The 19007-nt window shown below is 50.7% G+C and overlaps 1 protein-coding gene across 6 annotated transcripts in view; it reads left to right on the top strand.

Moving 5' to 3' along the window:
• The window catches only part of NSD2 (nuclear receptor binding SET domain protein 2), a 92832-nt gene that overhangs the window by 22277 nt on the left and 51548 nt on the right, over positions 1 to 19007 (top strand). For 5 of the 6 annotated variants that reach the window (XM_045474802.1, XM_045474805.1, XM_045474806.1 and 2 more), the window contains exons 2-3: positions 8222 to 8845; positions 10941 to 11103. In XM_045474802.1, the coding sequence (XP_045330758.1) occupies positions 8309 to 8845; positions 10941 to 11103 (700 nt within the window). In that variant the 5' untranslated portion in view covers positions 8222 to 8308. Of the gene's footprint in view, positions 1 to 8221; positions 8846 to 10940; positions 11104 to 19007 lie in introns of those variants that run through there. The other variant, XM_045474807.1, reaches the window with a different exon arrangement.

Raw genomic sequence — 19007 nt, 5'->3', positions numbered from 1 at the left:
CCCAGATTCCAGGCTAGGCAGCGGCCTCCACGCTGTGCCCTGAGCCACTCCAGCCCGCTGCCCTCCACACCCTTCTGATCTGCTATAGGCTCTGTTTGGGGAGCCAGGAGCCCCAAGCCCTCGCTTTGTTCCTGAGCTCTGCTTCACTCACAGCTGCGGGCTCTGCCCGCTGAGGCTGATTGCTGTTTGCTTTTCCTTCCTGGACCTGAAGGTTTCCCTTTCTTGCTCTGAATTAGGCAGCATAGCTGGCTTTTTTTAAAAGAAGAAACTACTTGACCACCTTCCTCAGAAATCTCCTGTAGTGTGCTAACACGGTGACACAACATTAATAGAGCTCCTGATACCAAATCATCGTTTCTGGGTAAATCCTCTCTGGCATCTTTTAGCGTAGTAGTGACGGGGTTTGATTTACTTCTGTTTTGTGATATTATTTATGGTGTTTTTTTTACTGATCTTGGTCTATAGCTCTCTTTTGCATGCAATTTTCTGGTTTTGGTATGAGAGCTATGCCAGCCTTCTATAATGTTTTGGGAAACTTTCCAGTATTTTCTACGTTCTGGAGTAATTTAAGCAGCGGGAATGATATTTATGTGATGCACAAGGCATAGCAGTTGGAGACTGAGCTCGACTGGTATATACCGACACGGGGAAGTAAAGACAGGTTGATCGGTGCGTGATCGCATTTGTGGAAACACGGACCCGCGAAACAACTCTGTTGCCGGATGCACGCCTGAGGCTGGAAGGATGCCCCGTGAACCTGTGACGGGAATCGCCTCTGAGGAAGGGCAGATGAGACCTGGCTTCAAGAGGAGGCCGACTTTCACTCCTCCAACCCACACCTGTGGGAGGCAGCACCGGGGGCTGGACCGCCGCTGCCCCTGTGCCTTCCCGCTTTATGACTCGGGTGTCGCGGTGTCCGCGCCCGGGAAAGGGGATGCGAGTACCCGCCGCGGGCTGTTTTGGGTGGCGGGCAGTCTGATCAGAGGAGGCCCACGGGGTGCTGCGTGCACTTCCTTTTCCAGTTCTCAGGTACCGAGCACCCCCGAGTAAGCCCGAACCACCAAGTCTGTGGGTGCTATTGTCTGGAGTTCTCGCTCTCCTTTTTTCCGTGTAAAGACGGCTGGAAGCGAATGTGGCCTGGGGCTAATACACTGTCCTTTCAGGGCGGGGGTTCTGGCCTGTTGTGCCTCGAGCTTCCTCCTGGCAAACCCCTGCCTCCCCTCCCGGCGAGAATGACGGGTCCCTGCGGGGCGGTGGGGAGCCCCTCTGGGCCTCTCAGGCGTCCCACCCCTCGCTTACGGTTGGTTTTTCTTGAAAGGCTCGACACGGTGAAAGACTTTCTAATTTATCGGTATGACTTCGGTAAAAAGCAGAACTTTTAGAAACATAAGACAAAGTGGTCGTTGACTTGCGCTGCTACGCGGGAGGTGAAGGCCAGTGGCCTGTGGCGGCCCTGCGCCTTGGAGACTTCTTGCAGGTGGGGTCCTGGGGCGTCAGCCGTCCACGCCCAGGGGAGGAGGAGACAGTGACGAGGCAAGGAGACCAGCAACACAAATGAAACTTAAAAAAACAACAGCGAAAACAGACTTGTGAACTCCACAAACTTAAAACAGTCAGGTTTAATATGTTTAAGGAATTAAAATGGGAACCAGCCATCTTAAAAAGTGTGGTTCATACGTCAGGTTGTGATTCACGTAAACCTAGGCTTGACATTGAATCCTGGCCCCGGGACTTCTAGCCTTGTGATCCTGGGTACCTTCTGAGAGAAGCCAGAAACCTGAATTTTTGTGTAAAATATCCCAAACTTTAACTGTCGGCAGCTAAACTCTTGACTTCTCGGCGGGCTCTAATTCTTAGCATTGTTTTGTTTGTGGTTTTGCTCTAACTAGGATGGCAGTTTTCACACTTAACTCATCAGGGTCTGCTTAGAGTTAATATTCTACCTCATTGAAAGTTTAAGATTCTTGCAACTGTCTAGATTGATTTACTTCCTCTCCCATGCCACAGTCGTCATACGTATCTTGTTAAGTTACGGTCCCCACAATCATAAAGTTTGCTTTGGTAACATGAATTTGAAACTAAGAGGAACAAATAGTCATTTACATTTACTCATTTATTCAATACTTCTGGTGTCTTTCCTTCCTTCTTAAAGATCCAAGTTTCAGGGGCACCCGGGTGGCTTAGTCGGTTAAAGTGTCTGACTCTGGATTCCGGCTCAGGTCATGATCTCAAAGATCATGGGTTTGAGCCCTACATCAGGCTCTGCACTGACAGTGTGGAGCCTGCTTAGGATTCTATCTTCCCCCCTCCCCTGCCCCTCCCCTGCTTACACTCTGTCCCTTCAAAATAAATAAACTTAAAAAAAAAAAAATCCAAATTTTAGTCTGGTCTCATTTTTCTTCCCCCGAAGAACTTCCTTTAGCATTTCTTGTAGTGTAGATCTGTTGATAGCTTATTAACTTGTATTTCTTTTAAAATGTATTTTTGCCTTCATTCTTTTTTTTTTTTTTCTTTTAGTGCTTATTTATTTTTGAGAGAGGGAGAGAGAGAGACAGCGTGCAAGCGGGGGAGGGGCAGAGAGAGAGGGAGACACAGAATCTGAAGCAGCTGTCAGCACAGAGCCCGACGCGGGGCTCGAACCCATGAACCGCGAGATCGTGACCTGAGTTCAAGTCAGACGCTCAACCCACTGAGCCACCCAGGCACCCCTCTTCTGACTGCTTTTGAGATTCTCTCTTTATCTTGTGTTTCGGCATTTTGACTGATGTGCACTTGCGTGTGGGTTCTTTTATGTTTATTGTGCTGCATTTCTTGCATCTATAAATTTATGTTTCACCCAGTTTGGGAAATACTTCTAGCTGTTTCTTCCCCCAATATTTTTTCTGTCTCATTCTTTTCCTTCTCTCCTTGTGGGTGTGAGTGGGAATCCAGACGTTTTGATATTGTTCTGTAGATTGCTGAGGCTCGCTCACTCACTTTATTTGTTTTTTTAAAGTTTATTCATTTATTTTTAGACAGAAAGAATGCAGAGGGCACAGAGAGAGGGAGTGAGAATCCCAAATAGGCTCTGCACTGACAGCACAGAGCCCAACATGGGGCTTGAACTCACCAACCGTGAGATCATGATCTGGGCTGAAATGAAGAGTCGGGAGCTTGACCTAATGAGCCATCAGATGCCCCTCTTTCTTTTTTAAATGCATTTTTCTGTTTTTAGACAAGATAATTTTTAACGATCTATTTTCAAGTTTTCTGACATATCTAATATACTTTGGATATATATTTAATATCCATCCAATGATGCTTTGATTTCAGTTACAGTATTTCTCTTGTAAAATTTACATTTGGCTCTTTTTTTAAAAATAGTTTTTATTTCTTTGTTACATTTCCCGTTTATTATTTTATTAATACATTTTTGTTTATGTTCTTGAGCATGGTTATAATGGATGCTTTACAGTTGTTATCTGCTAGGATGCCTGGGTAGCTCAGTCGGTTGAGTGGTGGACTCTCGATTTCAGCTCAGGTCAAGATCACAGGGTTGTGGGATCAAGCTCTGCGCTGAGCATGGAGCCTGTTGGGGATTTGTGTACTCGCTCGATCTCTCTCTCCCTCTCCCTCTCTCTCACTACCCCTCCCTCCCTCTCTCTCCCCCTCCCCTGCCTGTGCGTGCTTGCTCGCTCTCTAAAATACAAATAACATTTTTTTTAATTAAAAAAAGTTTTAAAATTCTTATTTGCTGGATTTTAATATTTGGGCCATTTCAGGGTTGGTTTGTGTGGTTTCCCTGTTTCTTCATATGTTTAGTAATTTGGGGTCATATCCTGGATATTTTGATGATATGCTGTATTCTGGATTCTGTTATGTTCCCCTTAAGAGTGGTAGTGTTTTTTTTACTTTTAATTCTGTTTAAAGTACACATAACATGAAATTTATCTTTACTAGTTTGTTGTTGTTGTTGTTGTTGTTTTTTGAGAGAGAGAGATTGTGCATGTGTGTGAGTGGGGAAGGGACAGAGGGAGAGAGAGAATCCCAAGCAGGCAGCCTGACTTGGGGCTCAATCTTACGACTGTTGAGATCATGACCTGAGCTGAAATCAAGAGTCAGATGATGAACTGAACCACCCAGGTGCCCCGTCTTAACTATTTTTAGTGTCCGTTCAGTAGTATTAAGTACGTCCGCCGTGCTGTGCAGTCGTCCCCACCATCCAGCCCCAGAAGTCCTCATCTTGTGAGTCTGAAACTCTAACGCCCATCAAATACCAACTCCCCGTCCTCCCTCCCCCCAGCTCCCGGCTCCACCAGCTGCCTTCTGTCTCTGTGATCTGACCGCTCCAGGGACCTCCTGTAAGTGGAATCGTACAGTATTTGTCCCCTCGCAACCGGCTTATTTCACGGAGCACAATGTCCTCCAGGTCCATCCGTGTGGTGGCAGGCGGCAGGACGTCCTTCCCGCTCGAGGCCGAGGAACATTCCGCCGTGTGGCTGGACCACGTTTTCTCACCCGCGCGTCTGTCGACGGGCTCTGGGTTCTTGCTCGTCTTCGCTGATGTGAACGGTGCTGCTGTGAATGTGGGGTGCACACACCTCTTGGAGACCCTGCTCTCCGTTCTTCTGGGCGCACACCCAGGGGTGGCGTTGCTGGATCCCGTGGTGGGTCTGGTTCTGGTTCTGTGGGGAGCCTCCACACTGTTCTCCTTCCCACCGACAGCGCATAGGCTCCCGGTGTCCCCACATCCTCGCCAACACTGGTTACTTTATGTACTTTTTTGAGAGTAGCCATCCCACCGGGTGTGAGGTGGGATCTCACTGTGCTTTTGATCTTAAAAGTGGTCTTGTGGTTTATTCTTCGTGTAGCAGCTGGAATCCTGCTTCGCTTACTTTATAAGCCAGGCTGTGTGGTCTCTGCCCCACATATGTGTCGGCCTGGGATTTGGGCACAGTCTGTCTGCGGGATCTGGAGCTCTTCCTCCACGGCTCTCACCCGTTGGGAGTCTTACTTCTTGTAGGGTGTTCCAGGGGTCCTCTCAGACCCTCCTTAGTCACGAAACTAGAAGCCAGGACGTTCGCCCAGCACTGTTCCTTTCTTTGAGGAGCAGAGTCCCATTTATTTTCTTCCTGCTTTTGTCTCTCTTTGTGTCTTCAAGTAATTGTGACATATATACATATGTTACATAATTAAAAAAAAAATTTTAATGTTGATTTTTGAGAGAGCACGAGCAGGGGAGGGACAGAGGGACAGAGAGACAGAGAGACACAGAATCCAAAGCAGACTCCAGGCTCCGAGCTGTCAGCACAGAGCCTGACGTGGGGCTCGAACCCACAAACTGAACCGTGAGATCATGACCTGAGCCAAAGTCAGGCGCTCAACTGACTGAGCCCCCCAGGTGCCCCCGTAATTATTTTTTTAAGTAGGCTCCATTCCCAATGTGGGGCTTGAACTCCCCACCCTGAGGTTAAGAGTCACATGCTCTACTGACTGAGCCAACCAGGCATCCCTGTTTTTTTATGTTTTTGCCCACTTCGGTCTGACATGGGCTGGAATCATTTGCCTTTAAAAAAGTGTTGCGTGAGCGAAACCACGTGCACTCCCACGTCTCCTGGTGTTAGCAGGCCATCCGGTGTGCGTGAAGCCGAGCCGGATCTTGGCCTGTTAAGTTTGCTCTCCTTTCCTGTGTCTCCTGCGAGGTCTGGGTGGAAGCCCCGGAGGCCACAAGCCCTCGTGGCTGCCCTGGAGGTCTCTCCACCACAGCACCGTCGGCGTGTTTGGCCAGATGATCCTGTGTCGTAGGGGCTGTCCTGTGCGGAGAAGGGCATTTAGCGGGCTTCTTGCCCCCTCCCCAGTCGACGTCTGTAGCAGCTCCCCAGTGGTAACAATAAAAATCGGTTCCAGACGTTTGTCCTCGGGCAGCATGGGGAGCGGCTGCCGTGCACGTGTGGACCCCTCTGGTGTGTGCACTCTCGCGCACTTGGCTTTTCCCTGCCGCCCCCGCCGCTGTGCTGCCTCCTCGGAGGGTCCCAGTGCACTCTTGGTGAAGGGGTGCCCGCCTGTTCCTTGTTCCTGGCTGCCTTTTGGGCTTGGATGCCGTCACTGGGTGTCCCCACGTGGGGACTGCAGTCCTGCAGCAAAGACCTCATCGTCACAGGCAGCCTGAGGGGTCTTCCTAATGCTCGCGGGTCCCCCAGCGGCCCGAACGGCACGGTGCGAAAGTACGCCATGGCTCAGCAGTGTTGACCGTGGTAGTGAATCTCACGGGGCCGATGAGCCGCTTGTCACAGCCACACTGCTGGCTCGTGGTGGTGGCATGGCTTGTGTCTCCTGGCCTGACTTTTGTGTTCTCCCCCTTAAAAGTGGTTCCCTCCCCTTCCCTTCCCTTCCCTTCCCCCCCCTTCCCTTTCCCCTTCCCCCTTCCCCCTTCCCCTCCCCTTTCCCCTTCCCTTCCCCTTCCCCCTTCCCTTCCCCTTCCCCTTCCCTCTTTCTCCTTCCCTTCCCATTTCCCCTTCCCCCCTTCCCCTTCCCTTCCCCCTTTCCCCTTCCCTTCCCATTTCCCCTTCCCTTCCCATTTCCCCTTCCCCCTTCCCTTCCCCTTCCCCCTTTCCCCTTCCCCTCCCCTTCCCCCTTTCCCCTTCCCTTCCCCTTCCCCCTTCCCTTCCCCTTCCCCCTTTCGCCTTCCCTTCCCCTTCCCCCTTTTCCCGCCCCCCTTTCCCCTTCCCTTCCCATTTCCCCTTCCCTTCCCCTTCCCCCGTTCCTCTTCCCTTCTCCTTTCCCCTTCCCTTCCCCTTCCCTCTTTCCCCTTCCCTTCCCCTTCCCTCTTTCCCCTTCCCTTCCCCCTTCTCCCTTCCCCCTTCCCTTCCCCTTCCCCTTCCCTCTTTCCTCTTCCCTTCCCATTTCCCCTTCCCCCTTTCCCCTTCCCTTCCCCTTCCCTTCCCCTTCCCCTTCCCCCTTCCCCCTTCCCCCTTCCCCTTCCCTCTTTCTCCTTCCCTTCCCATTTCCCCTTCCCCCCTTCCCCTTCCCTTCCCCCTTCCCCCTTTCCCCTTCCCTTCCCATTTCCCCTTCCCTTCCCATTTCCCCTTCCCCCTTCCCTTCCCCTTCCCCCTTTCCCCTTCCCCTCCCCTTCCCTTCCCCCTTTCCCCTTTCCCCTTCCCTTCCCCCTTTTCCCTTCCCCCTTCCCTTCCCATTTCCCCTTCCCTTCCCCTTCCCCCGTTCCTCTTCCCTTCTCCTTTCCCCTTCCCTTCCCCTTCCTCCTTCCCCTTCCCTTCCCCTTCCCTCTTTCCCCTTCCCTTCCCCCTTTCCCCTTCCCTTCCCCTTCCCCTTCCCTTCCCCCTTCCCCCTTCCCCTTCCCCCTTCCCCTTCCCTCTTTCTCCTTCCCTTCCCATTTCCCCTTCCCCCCTTCCCCTTCCCTTCCCCCTTTCCCCTTCCCTTCCCCTTCCCCCTTCCCTTCCCCCTTTCCCCTTCCCCTCCCCTTCCCTTCCCCCTTTCCCCTTTCCCCTTCCCTTCCCCCTTTTCCCTTCCCCCTTCCCTTCCCATTTCCCCTTCCCCCTTTCCCCTTCCCTTCCCATTTCCCCTTCCCTTCCCATTTCCCCTTCCCTTCCCCTTCCCCCTTTCCCCTTCCCCTCCCCTTCCCTTCCCCCTTTCCCCTTTCCCCTTCCCTTCCCCCTTTTCCCTTCCCCCTTCCCTTCCCATTTCCCCTTCCCTTCCCATTTCCCCTTCCCTTCCCCTTCCCCCTTTCCCCTTCCCCTCCCCTTCCCTTCCCTTCCCCCTTTCCCCTTTCCCCTTCCCTTCCCCCTTTTCCCTTCCCCCTTCCCTTCCCATTTCCCCTTCCCCCTTTCCCCTTCCCTTCCCATTTCCCCTTCCCTTCCCCTTCCCCCGTTCCTCTTCCCTTCTCCTTTCCCCTTCCCTTCCCCTTCCTCCTTCTCCTTCCCTTCCCCTTCCCTCTTTCCCCTTCCCTTCCCCCTTCCCCCTTCCCCCTTCCCCCTTCCCCCTTCCCCTTCCCTTTCCCTTTCCCTTTCCCCTTCCCCCTTTCCCCTTTCCCTTTCCTTTCCACTTTATCATTTTGTGACTCTGTCTCATTTCTGTGATACTGGAGCTGCCTCCTATGACCGAGGGATTATGTAAACGTCATACATGGTCTCACGATAAACCACACAAAGCCGTAGAGGTGTCAGGATACGTCTGTTAGGCTCTCAACGTGATGTTTCTTTTTCTTTTTGTTTTTCTAACACTGTAGTGCTCTAGATACGGAGCGTCTGGGCTGAATGCAGTTTAGCATCAAAAGGGTCCTCTTTCTGTCGAGAAGATTGCGAGGTGTGTCAAGATGAAGCAGGCACCAGAGACCCTCGGCAGCACGAACGGGAAGACCCAGAACTGTGAAGTGAATCGTGAGTGTTCCGTGTTCCTCAGCAAAGCCCAGCTCTCGACCAGTCTACAGGAGGGGGTCATGCAGAAGTTCAACGGCCACGACGCACTTCCCTTTATCCCATCCGAGAAGCTGAAGGACCTGACGTCCCGTGTATTTAATGGCGAACCTGGTGCTCATGATGCCAGACTGCGCTTTGAGTCCCAGGAAGTGAAGGCGCTCGGGACGCCGCCCAGCACCACCCCCATCAAAAACGGCTCTCCGGAGATTAAGCTGAAGATCACCAAAACGTACATGAACGGGAAACCTCTCTTTGAGTCTTCGATTTGTGGGGACAGTGCTGCTGCCGTGTCCCAGTCGGAAGAACATGGACAAAAACCGGAAAATAAGGCCAGAAGGAACAGGAAGCGGAGCATAAAGTACGACTCCTTGCTGGAGCACGGTCTTGTTGAGGCAGCGCTGGTGTCCAGGATCTCGAGTCCCTCCGACAAAAAGGTGCCTGTGAGGAGGCGTGGCCCGGGGTGGGGGGGGTGGGGGAGTTGAGGGCAGCAGCCACGCCGGCCAGGCCCCTTCTGGGCGTGGGACGCGGGGCACAGGGGAGGAGAGGGTGCCCCCTTGCCCTGGGTGCACCGGGCTGACAAGGGAGCCGGGCTGTGGCTCGGCCCCCGGCTGCAGGCGACCCTGTGTTAAGTCTCACAGCGGCCCGCCCCGCAGAGCCAGTTGTGAAACTAGGGACTTGACTAAGTGTTGGAGAGTGAAATGGATAAAAAGAGGTAAAACCAGTTTCTAGACCCAGGTCTGGCCAGTTCCACACCCCTTGACCTTCAGGACTTAGCCTGACGACGACGGGTGCTGGGATCTGGCTTCTTGGTGCCATGGGGGGGAGGGGGCTGTGCAGGGGGGCTCCTGTCCTTCCACATGGGTTGCCATCCGCTCTTGTCTCCTCTCCCCGGTGGTCCCGCCGACGGTCCGCCTCCTTGAGGACTGGGTCTGCCTTGTACCTTCACGCTCTTGGTTCCCAGTGCGGAGCCCAGCACTTGAACACGTGTGAGCAGGTGTTCAGTCATCAAAGACGGGTGGAAACCCCTGCTTGTGATGAAGGACTGTAGGGGTTTATGCCACCATGTCTTAAAGTGGCCCTGCGATGGCCCGCTGCTTAAATGAGTATAAGCCATGTAAAGTGGCCAAGGAGCCTTGGCCTTGGCAGAAGGAACTAGGGAGGGTGCCAAGGGCTGGCGGTGTCTGTGGTCTATGTGAACAGAGGCTGGAAGGGGCCTGGGGTCCTTTGGTCTTTAGTCGAAGCTCCAGGCCCACTTGCAGGGGTAGGGAGAGGGAGCCTGAAACCTCTTTGGGTTGGTATCATCACCGAGGTTGGAGTATTTAGTTTAAAATTACACTTGAGGAAGTTTATTTACAGTTTCCACAGATAAAAGGGAGAATGTTCAAAATTCCCTTGAAATCGTTAACATAATGAAGATTTTTTAAGGTTTAGAAAAGTGAGTGCTCAGGAGCTGTTTGGCTCTTGCTAATGTATTGCAACGGTGAATTTAAAAAAAAAAATAGATGAACTTAGCGAGCTGGGCTGATGCAACGAGGGTCTGGAGTTCGCGTGGTTGTGGGGGACCTTGCTCGTTCATAGGGAAGAGGCTGGGGCAAGTTACTCCTGCTCTGCCAGTCGGTTTGGATAAACTTGGGTAAACACCTGAGTTTTGACTCTCATCTTCAGAGTGGGGTGGTGATCCTCCACATAGGGCTCTCACGTGGCTTAGAGGACACGAAAATGCAAAGCTGGGGTGCTGTGGGCTAATCGGAGAGCCAGCACGTAGCAGCTGTGTGCCAGCCCTCAGCACCGTGCGCACGGGTCCTCATAACACACAGTGAGATCTCAGAGCCCTTATCCTTGGTTTACAGACGAGGAAACTGAGGCCCAAACAAGTCCAGCAACTTGCCCAGGTATGTAGAGCTCTAGGAGAAGGCTCGGGAAGTGACACTCAGGAGGAGGCCAGGAGCCGTGCTGACCTTGCTTGTCCCACTGGAGGGACTGAGAGAGGAGTGAGACGGCAGTGGCCCCGGTCAGGCCTCCAGCTCCTAAGTGACTCATGTTCTCAGGAAGAGAAATGGAGGCTCAGAGATCCCTAGGACCCAGATCACAATGGAGCTGAGACTTGTTGCCAAGCCCTCCTGAGGTTCTTGCCACCCTGGGTCCTTTTGTGCCGGGTGACACAAGTGCTCCCGAGAACTGACAGACACATGGCTGGGGGGCGCGGGAGGGTCAGAGTATGGATCCACGCTTCCACGAAAATAACTTATTTGACTAGCTGAGTAAAGCACCATTAAAGACCACCCACCACACCAAGGAAATAGAGCTATGTAGGGCCCTTCGTAGTCGGGTACCTGCTGTGTGTGGTTTGATGAAGTGATAGCAGGGGAGGCACTCTCCGTGTGTGTGTGTGTGTGTGTGTGTGTGTGTGTGTGTGTGTGTGTGTGAGTGAGTGAGTGAGAGAAACCTCTAGCCTGCGTAATCTTTGGATAGAAGATTGGATTTAGGGGTACTTAGATTGTTAGTATGTATTTTGTTGTTCATTTTCAGGTTGCGGCTAAGAAAGAGTCCTGTCCAAATACTGGCAGAGACAAAGACCACCTGTTGAAATACAGTGTTGGCGACTTGGTGTGGTCCAAAGTGTCCGGTTACCCTTGGTGGCCGTGCATGGTTTCCGCTGACCCACTCCTTCACAACTACACCAAACTTAAAGGTATTGTGTTTATGGACTGTTTCTCCGTCTTTCTCTTTTTGCACTTAATCTTTCTAATCTCCAAACTTTTTTCTTACCTTTCCTTAAACAGCCCTACTGTGGTGGTTCTTTTTTTGTTTTCCTATTTTAAAAAATTGTGCTAAAATACACATAACATAAAATTGACCATCTTAACCATTTTTTAAGTGTGCAGTTGAGTGGTATTGAACACATTCACAGCATTGTACGACCATCTCCACCATCCGTGCCAGAGCTCACTCACCTTATGGGTCTGGACCTCTGTGCCCATTAAACGCTAACCCCCATTCCTGCCCCTCCTGGCCCCTGGCGCCCACCGTTCTATTGTCTGTCTCCTTTTTGTGGTTTTGGTTTGCAGTGCCCTCAGGATTAGTGATGCTGAGCATCTGTTCACATGCTTATTGGCCATTTGTATGTCCCTGCAGAAGTGTCTGTACTACCCTTTGCCCATATGTGAATCAGATTTTGTTTTTTTTGTTGCTGAATTTACTGTGGTTCATTTTTGCAACTTTAAAGTTAATCCTTGATTTGGATGTAACACATTGCCATTTCTTTTTATATCCAACTCAGACATTTACCTTACCTGATTGAATTAGTATTATTAATTGAGGAGTGGTCGTGGCTTTATGTTGCTTTTCAGGTTTTATGTTAATTTATTATCGTTTTAGATACATAATGATTGCTTGTTTCAGCGTGATTTTCAGAAATAGCATTTTTAAAACTTTTTATTTTTTTTAATGTTTATTTTTTGAGTGAAAGAGTGTGAGTTGGGGAGGGGCAGAGGGAGGGAGACACAGAATCCCAAGCAAGCTCCGGGCTGCCCCTGTCAGCACAGAGCCTGATGCGGGGCTCAAACTCACAGACTGCGAGATCGTGACCTAAGCCAAAGTCAGATGCTTAACCGACCGAGCCACCCAGGCACCCCTAAAACTGTTTGTTTATTTTTGAGAGAAAGAGAGAGAGAAAGAATACAAGTGGGGGAGGTACAGAAAAAGGGGGACAGAGGATCCAAAGTGGGCTCTGTGCTCTCAGCACAATTGACAGGGCTCAAACCCACAAACCGTGAGGTCATGACCTGAGCCTAAGTCAGGTGCTCAACTGACTAAGCCACCAGGCGCCACCCCAGAAATCGTATTTTATGCTAAGTTTGAGTTATAAAGATGTCCCAGTTTACTTTTTAGGCCTGTGGGGAGAAGGAAAAACCAGAAATGATCTTTGCATCATGAAACTTGGGAATATAAATTATTGCACGGAGCAGTTGGAGAACAGGGTAAGAATACAAAGTGTTGATACAGATTAGAGCAGATCCTAACATAAGCAGTAATTGGAGAACTCACAAAACATAAAAACTCTTGTGTTTCTGGAGCGAAAAACGAGTTTGGATGGTTTGAGATTTTTCTGGAAAGTTCTTTTAAAGTTGGACTTGGGGCGCCTGGGTGGCGCAGTCGGTTAAGCGTCCGACTTCAGCCAGGTCACGATCTCGCGGTCCGTGAGTTCGAGCCCCGCGTCGGGCTCTGGGCTGATGGCTCAGAGCCTGGAGCCTGTTTCCGATTCTGTGTCTCCCTCTTTCTCTGCCCCTCCCCTGTTCATGCTCTGTCTCTCTCTGTCCCAAAAATAAATAAACGTTGAAAAAAAAATTAAAAAAAAAAAAAATAAATAAATAAAGTTGGACTTGAGTTTGAAGAAGGCGCTAGGTGTAAGTACAGGGTTGGAGCTGAGCCGGGTAGCACCCCACAGGTCTGTGCACCCTTCCGCAGTGTGGGTGACTAGAGCGGGGGGCTGGGCCAGGCGGGCTCCCGGGCTTCCTCGTGCGGTTGTCCGGTCAGCCTCGTGTGGCCTCTGGGCGGGACTCGGGACGCGGCCCCCCTGTTGCCCGGCTGCAGCCCTGGGTGGGGCTGCTGCTCACGCCGGCTGGCCGCTGGGGAAGGGGCATGGGAGCGCCTGCCTGGCCAGCGGACCGGAGGGGGGACGGGCTCAGGACGAAGAGGTCCACACTGCGGTGGCAAGTGCCTCCGTCTGAGTTGTGCCCGGCCTGCTGTCCCTGGAGGTGGTTGGCCTCTGCCTTGAGGCTCGGGGACGCGCACCTGCTCAGCACGTGCTGTGGCGGGCCGGCTGCGGTTCCCGCCCCGTGGAGGACTGTCGGCGTCCTCAGCTTGCCAGAATTGGTGGGGAGGTCTCTTCCACAAGCCTTCGGGGGCCCCAGGATGCACCCCGGAGGCATCTAGACCTGGAGTGTGGAAAGAAGTAGTTGAGACGGAAGCTGGGTGGCCACACAGGTGCGGACGTGTGGCGTCGCTGGACCCTTCTCAGGGCTCAGCCGCCGGCACGGGGGCTCAGCCGGTTAGGTGTCCAGCTTGATTTCTCCTCGGGTCGTCATCTCACGGTGGGTCAGTCGTGAGCCCCCATGTTAGTCCGGCTCTGCGCTGGGTGTGGGGCCTGCTTGAAGTTCTCTCTCTGTCTCCCCCCTGCCCCTCCCCGCTTCGACTGGATGTGTGCGTTCTCGTCCTCTCCCTCCCCACCCCCCGCCCCGGCTTGAGTGCACACATGCATATTCTCTCTCTCTCTCTCCCTCCCCTCCCCCACCTTCTCTCTCTCTCTCTCTCTCTCTCTCAAAATAAAGAAACAAGCCGGCCACACAGCAAACTGAAGTAAAAGTCAGTGTGGCCTTCATGGCTTCCACGTCTCTGGTCTGCCTAGCACATCACAAGCAATTTCTTTTTAGTGTCTGGGGATTTCTGCTCTGTTTACATGAAGCTCCTAGCTTGTCCGACCCTTGTAACTGAAGGAGGCTTTTGAATGTCTCTTTGTTCCAGCTACTGGCATGAATTAACTTTAATTTCATTACGTCTTCCCCCTGATGTAGAGCAAAAGAATTCCCGCAGTCTCCAGCAGCCTGTCCAAATGACGTGCAGACACAGCACGTTTTTATTCATCTCTCACTTCCTCTTTCTTTACTCTTAGAGCCTTCACTCCGGCCCAGGACTTTTACTCTTTTGCCTACGACATTGGAGCATTCTTCTTCCAGCTGAGGCGTGGGCTCTGGAGTTAGCCTGCCGGGGCCCCGCTCAGCAACTTGGTCTGGTAATGAACCACTTAATTTAAGCCCCCGTTTCCCTCTGTATGAAAATGGAGGGTAATGATACCAGCCCTTGTTTGGGAAAGTCTTAGCGTGGTGAGTAGTGAGCGTTCAGAATCAGGGCTCTTTCCTGAAAACGTTCCTGTTCGACCAGTTGTTTTCCCCTGCACGGCCCTAGTTTTGGGTCATTTAATTTAAGTACTTTTGTGCCATTGTTAGTGCCTTGACGTCCCCAGATGTGGCCTGGCTTTGACAGCAGTGCTGAAGGGTCTCACTTGAGTTCCATCTTGTCTTTGTTTGTTTTGTGGAATGTTTTATTTATTGTTTGCTTGCTTTTTTCTTTTCATTAAAAGAATTTAAAAAATTTTTTAATGTTCATTTATTTTGAGAAAGAGAGAAAGAAAGCATGAGTGGGGGACGGGCAGAGAGGAAGACACAGAATCCAAAGCAGGCTCCAGGCTCCGAGCTGTCAGCCCAGAGCCTGACGCGGGGCTCGAACCCACAAACTGTGAGATTGTGACCTGAGCTGAAGTCGGCCGCTTAACTGACTGAGCCCCCCAGGCGTCCCTGCTTGCTCGTCTTCTATTTAAAAACCTTCCGAGCGTATAGTTCAAAGTGGGACAGTGTGCTGGGCACCCATGCACCCTCACCTGTGTTTGTGAACTTTAGATGTTTTTTTTTGACCTGTTCCATCTCTCTCTGTCTGTGAACACTCTCTCTCTGCCAGCCCGCGGGAACGTAGGCGCAGGCCTCCTGGTGCCTCACCTGTGCACGTCAGCGGGGTCTTCTGAGGACAGGGACCGCTTCCTGCCCAGCTCAGCACCAGCTACATGCAGGGGAGCCCTCCAGCAGTGACACGACGGCCCTTGGGTGGACTTGCCCAGGATTTCCCCTGTGCCTGTGTTTTTCCTTCGCTCAGGATTGGATAGGGTGCCTGCGTTGCACCAGCTGGCCCGGCTCCTCAGGCCCCCGCGGTCCAGCACAACGCTCTGTGCCCCCAGCCCCGTTCTTAACTGTGCTGCTGTGTTGTGATCAGACTCAGGAGTCCCGTGCAGGTGTTGAGGGAGGGGGCTTATGTGGGGCCTGTCACCAAGTACCTGCTCCTCGCATTCCTCCAGGAGTTGTTTGGGGACCCAGGGGAGGGGGCGCTCACGATTACAAGCAGATCGCCTGGGGAAGAGCGGTACTGTGCTTTTGAAAAGTAGTTCAGAAGGAGGAGGGCCCAGGTGAACGCCCTGCCCTCCTGCCAGCTGATAGGAGGCTCACGTGACCTCTGGAAGGAAAAGGGGTCAGAGGAAACCATGAGGACACGTGTCCTGGCGGAATTGCTTCGGGAGCTCTTGGTGTCTGCTGTCCTACTTCTCGGTCGCTGGTGGCCGACAGAGCTCTCCAGTGGAAAGGTGCAGTCCTTTTTTGTCACTAGTGAGTGCCCCGTGGCCATACGTGGGCACCACGTCCCCCCGCCAGCCCTTCCCCACGCCCTCCCCACTCCTTTATGACCCATCGGCTGAGCAAATGTACCTGCCCGTTTTTATCCTGCTTCCTCCTGTGTTTAATTAAGTGGCATTTTTCTGTGAAAATGAGCTTCTTCCTAAACACTTAGTTATGTATTACAGTCCTTACTCTTTAATGCCCTAGTTGTCCCAGATTTTAACCAGCAGAAGTCCCATTAAGTCCCTTTCAGCTGTGTCCTTTTGATGTGTCTCAGTGAGCCCGTGAGGGCTTCCTTTGTGGAGACCCACAAGACGCTCCATGCACACTTACTGACACTCTGCCGTGTCCGCCATTTCCTGGGAGGAAAGCTGGGTCCTTTAGAAGACGGCGGTGTGTGGAAGCCCACGTGTGGGCACTGCTTGTGTTCATGGCTGTGGGAGACCGAGAATTCACCAGGGATGTGTGAGGTAGGTCTCCAGGCAGGACGGAGACCTGGCTGCAGGTGGAACTTTGGGGTCCGTTTATGATTTCTGAACTCTTGGCGTGCAGCAGCCCCTGGTGGGTTGACATGGTGAGTGATGGGCAAGCTTTGGGGGCTCAGGCATCCTCACTGGGGAAGGACAGGGACCTGAAGGATGGCTGGCTTCTGGCATGGCGCTGGCTGGGTACGGGGATCTTTTCCCTGTGAGGCGCAACTCCCTCACCCTACCCCTACGCCACCCCAAGTTTTCTCTTTTTTTTGCGTAGGCGTACTTTTTTTTTTTTTTTTTTTTTTTTTTTTCTGCTTATCACACTTGGATTTATAGTTGTGGTTGAATCTGGATCTTAGTAACATACTCAGATTTAAAAACCTGGTGTTCAACATTCATGCAGACGAGAATACAACTCCTAGACCACAGCTCAATCCAGGCTCCTTTGAAAGTGTGGATTCCCTTTGAGAAGCTAAGTTAATGAAAGTCTTAATAGCATGTTTGTAACAGGGGCGCCTGGGGGGCTCAGCCGGTCGAGTGTCGCCATTCTTGATTTCGGCTCAGGTCATGATCTCACGGTTCCTGGGATCGAGCCCCGATTCGGGCTCTCTGCTGACGGCGTGGAGCCTTCATGGGATTCTCTGTCTCCCTCTGTCTCTGCCCCTCCCCTGCTCACACTCTGTCTCGAAATAAATAAATAAACAAACGTTAAGACAGCATTTTTGTGCTACACAGTAGCAGGACTTGTCTGGCCTGTTATTTACCAGGGTATCTTAGATGGATGAGCAGCTTTGAGGCCTGACTCACGTTGGAAACAGAAGATAAATGTAGGTTTTTAGATACTACACTATGAAGAGAACAATTCTCTTGCACCTGACAGCTTCGCCGTGTCCAGGGTATGCCCGCATCGCACTGGTCTCCTCGTCAGATAACTGCTGTCTGGAGTCCGGTCACTTTCTGCTGCGGAAAAAATTTTTGTCACATTTTCTGTTACGGAAGGTCACCCTCATTGCTTTATTTCTAAATTCCAGCATTTTCAAAAAATATGATAGGTAATCTGGCCTTCTCGTATCTTGGGTTATCATACCGCTTCATAGTATGATCTCCTTACTGATTTTTTCTTTTTGGCTTATTCTTTCAGTTACCAAGAGAGGTATGTTAAAATAATCGACTGATAGCCAACCTGCCTTCTTCTGGTGGCAGTTTTTCGTCAGTGTCTGCTTTCCCTGTTTTGGTGCTCTAGTGCCCTCCAGGGACTAAACCAGGAAATTCAGGCATGGTGATGCTTGTCCTTTATTTTCTGTGGAACTCTGTGGTGTCATGTCCTTGTGATTTTGTCCCTGTTCTCTATTCTTGCTTCTGTAGACACTTGTCTGCATCTTTTTTTTTTTTTTTTTTTTAATTGCTGCTCTTCCTGCCTGGAGCTTCAGCTGCAAAGCAGCCTTGTTTCTTTGTGGGGTCCATTCTGCATGCATGGGTGACTGCTGTCAACTCAAAGGATTCGCAGAATCTGGAGAGATTCTGGCTCATTCTAGCCCAGAGGGTCAGGGTCACCTTGAGTCCAATGGGCCATGATGGGGACAAAAGGATTGTAGTGCAAAATTAGGTACCTGGGTTATTGGTGGAGGATAGGTTCTTTTAGAAGGTTGTGTGGGTAGGGGGAGTCAATGATAAGTGTTTTCATACTGAACATGATGGATGAACATCAGAAATCACAGGAAGAAATAATTACTAATAAATGGTGGGACAACTGGTTAATTATGTGGTAAAATAAAACACTGAGATATTCACCTCTTGAAGCAGTGAAATTCATATGGATTAAAGAAACCCACAAAACTAGGAAAAAAACTGGGTTATATTGTTACCAAATTTCTAGGCAGGAAAGAACTTCAAAACTAATTATATGTATTTTACAAACCTGGGATCAGACTATAGTATTTTTCTCTGCTTTTTTTTTTTTTTTTTCACTTTCTCTGTAAGGAGTCTTTTTTTGTGTAATTAACTTTTGATAGAAAATAATGTAAGTTCATATTGTTTCATTATATGCACTGTAACAGACCTTCTTTGTTATGCGAATGGTGTGACATATGCCCATAGTCATTTTCGTGACCAAGGAAAGTTCTTTCAAAGTATTAAAGTAATGGAAGAAGTCACAAATCTCTTAACATAGTTTTGAATCTCACCTATTGTAAAATCAAAGTATACGTACATAAAAAAAAAATTTTTTAATGTTCATTTTTTTTGAGAGAGACAGAGCATGGTGGGGGAGAGGCAGACACACACACACACACACACACACACACACACACACACACACAGAATCTGAAGCAGGCCCCAAGCTCTGAGCTACCAGCACAGAGCCTGACACAGGACTTGAACCCACAAACTGGGAGACCATGACCTGAGCCGAAGTCAGACACTTAACCAACTGAGCCATCCACACACCGCAAAGAAGTGTGCACATTTAACAAACAAATCAAATTCTATTGAGAGTTTAATAGTGAAAATAGTCCAGTCTCCTCCTTAGGGCTAATGTATTTTTAACACTTCCAACATTTTCTTCTAGTTTTAACTACTTTTATTTTTTTTTATTTTTTTTTTATTTTTTTTTTTTTTTATTTATTTTTTTTTTCAACGTTTATTTATTTTTGGGACAGAGAGAGACAGAGCATGAACGGGGGAGGGCCAGAGAGAGGGAGACACAGAATCGGAAACAGGCTCCAGGCTCTGAGCCACCAGCCCAGAGCCTGACGCGGGGCTCGAACTCACGGACCGTGAGATCGTGACCTGGCTGAAGTCGGACGCTTAACCGACTGCGCCACCCAGGCGCCCCTACTTTTATTTTTTTTTAAGGACTTTATTATTTTTTTCAGAGCAGTTTTAGGTTCACAGAAGAATTAAGGTAC

Source organism: Leopardus geoffroyi, chromosome B1 (genome assembly GCF_018350155.1).
Source record: "Leopardus geoffroyi isolate Oge1 chromosome B1, O.geoffroyi_Oge1_pat1.0, whole genome shotgun sequence".
NCBI classification, from domain to species: domain Eukaryota; kingdom Metazoa; phylum Chordata; class Mammalia; order Carnivora; family Felidae; genus Leopardus; species Leopardus geoffroyi.
Note: the sequence above shows the minus strand (reverse complement) of the source record. Positions and strands in the feature narration are given on the sequence as shown.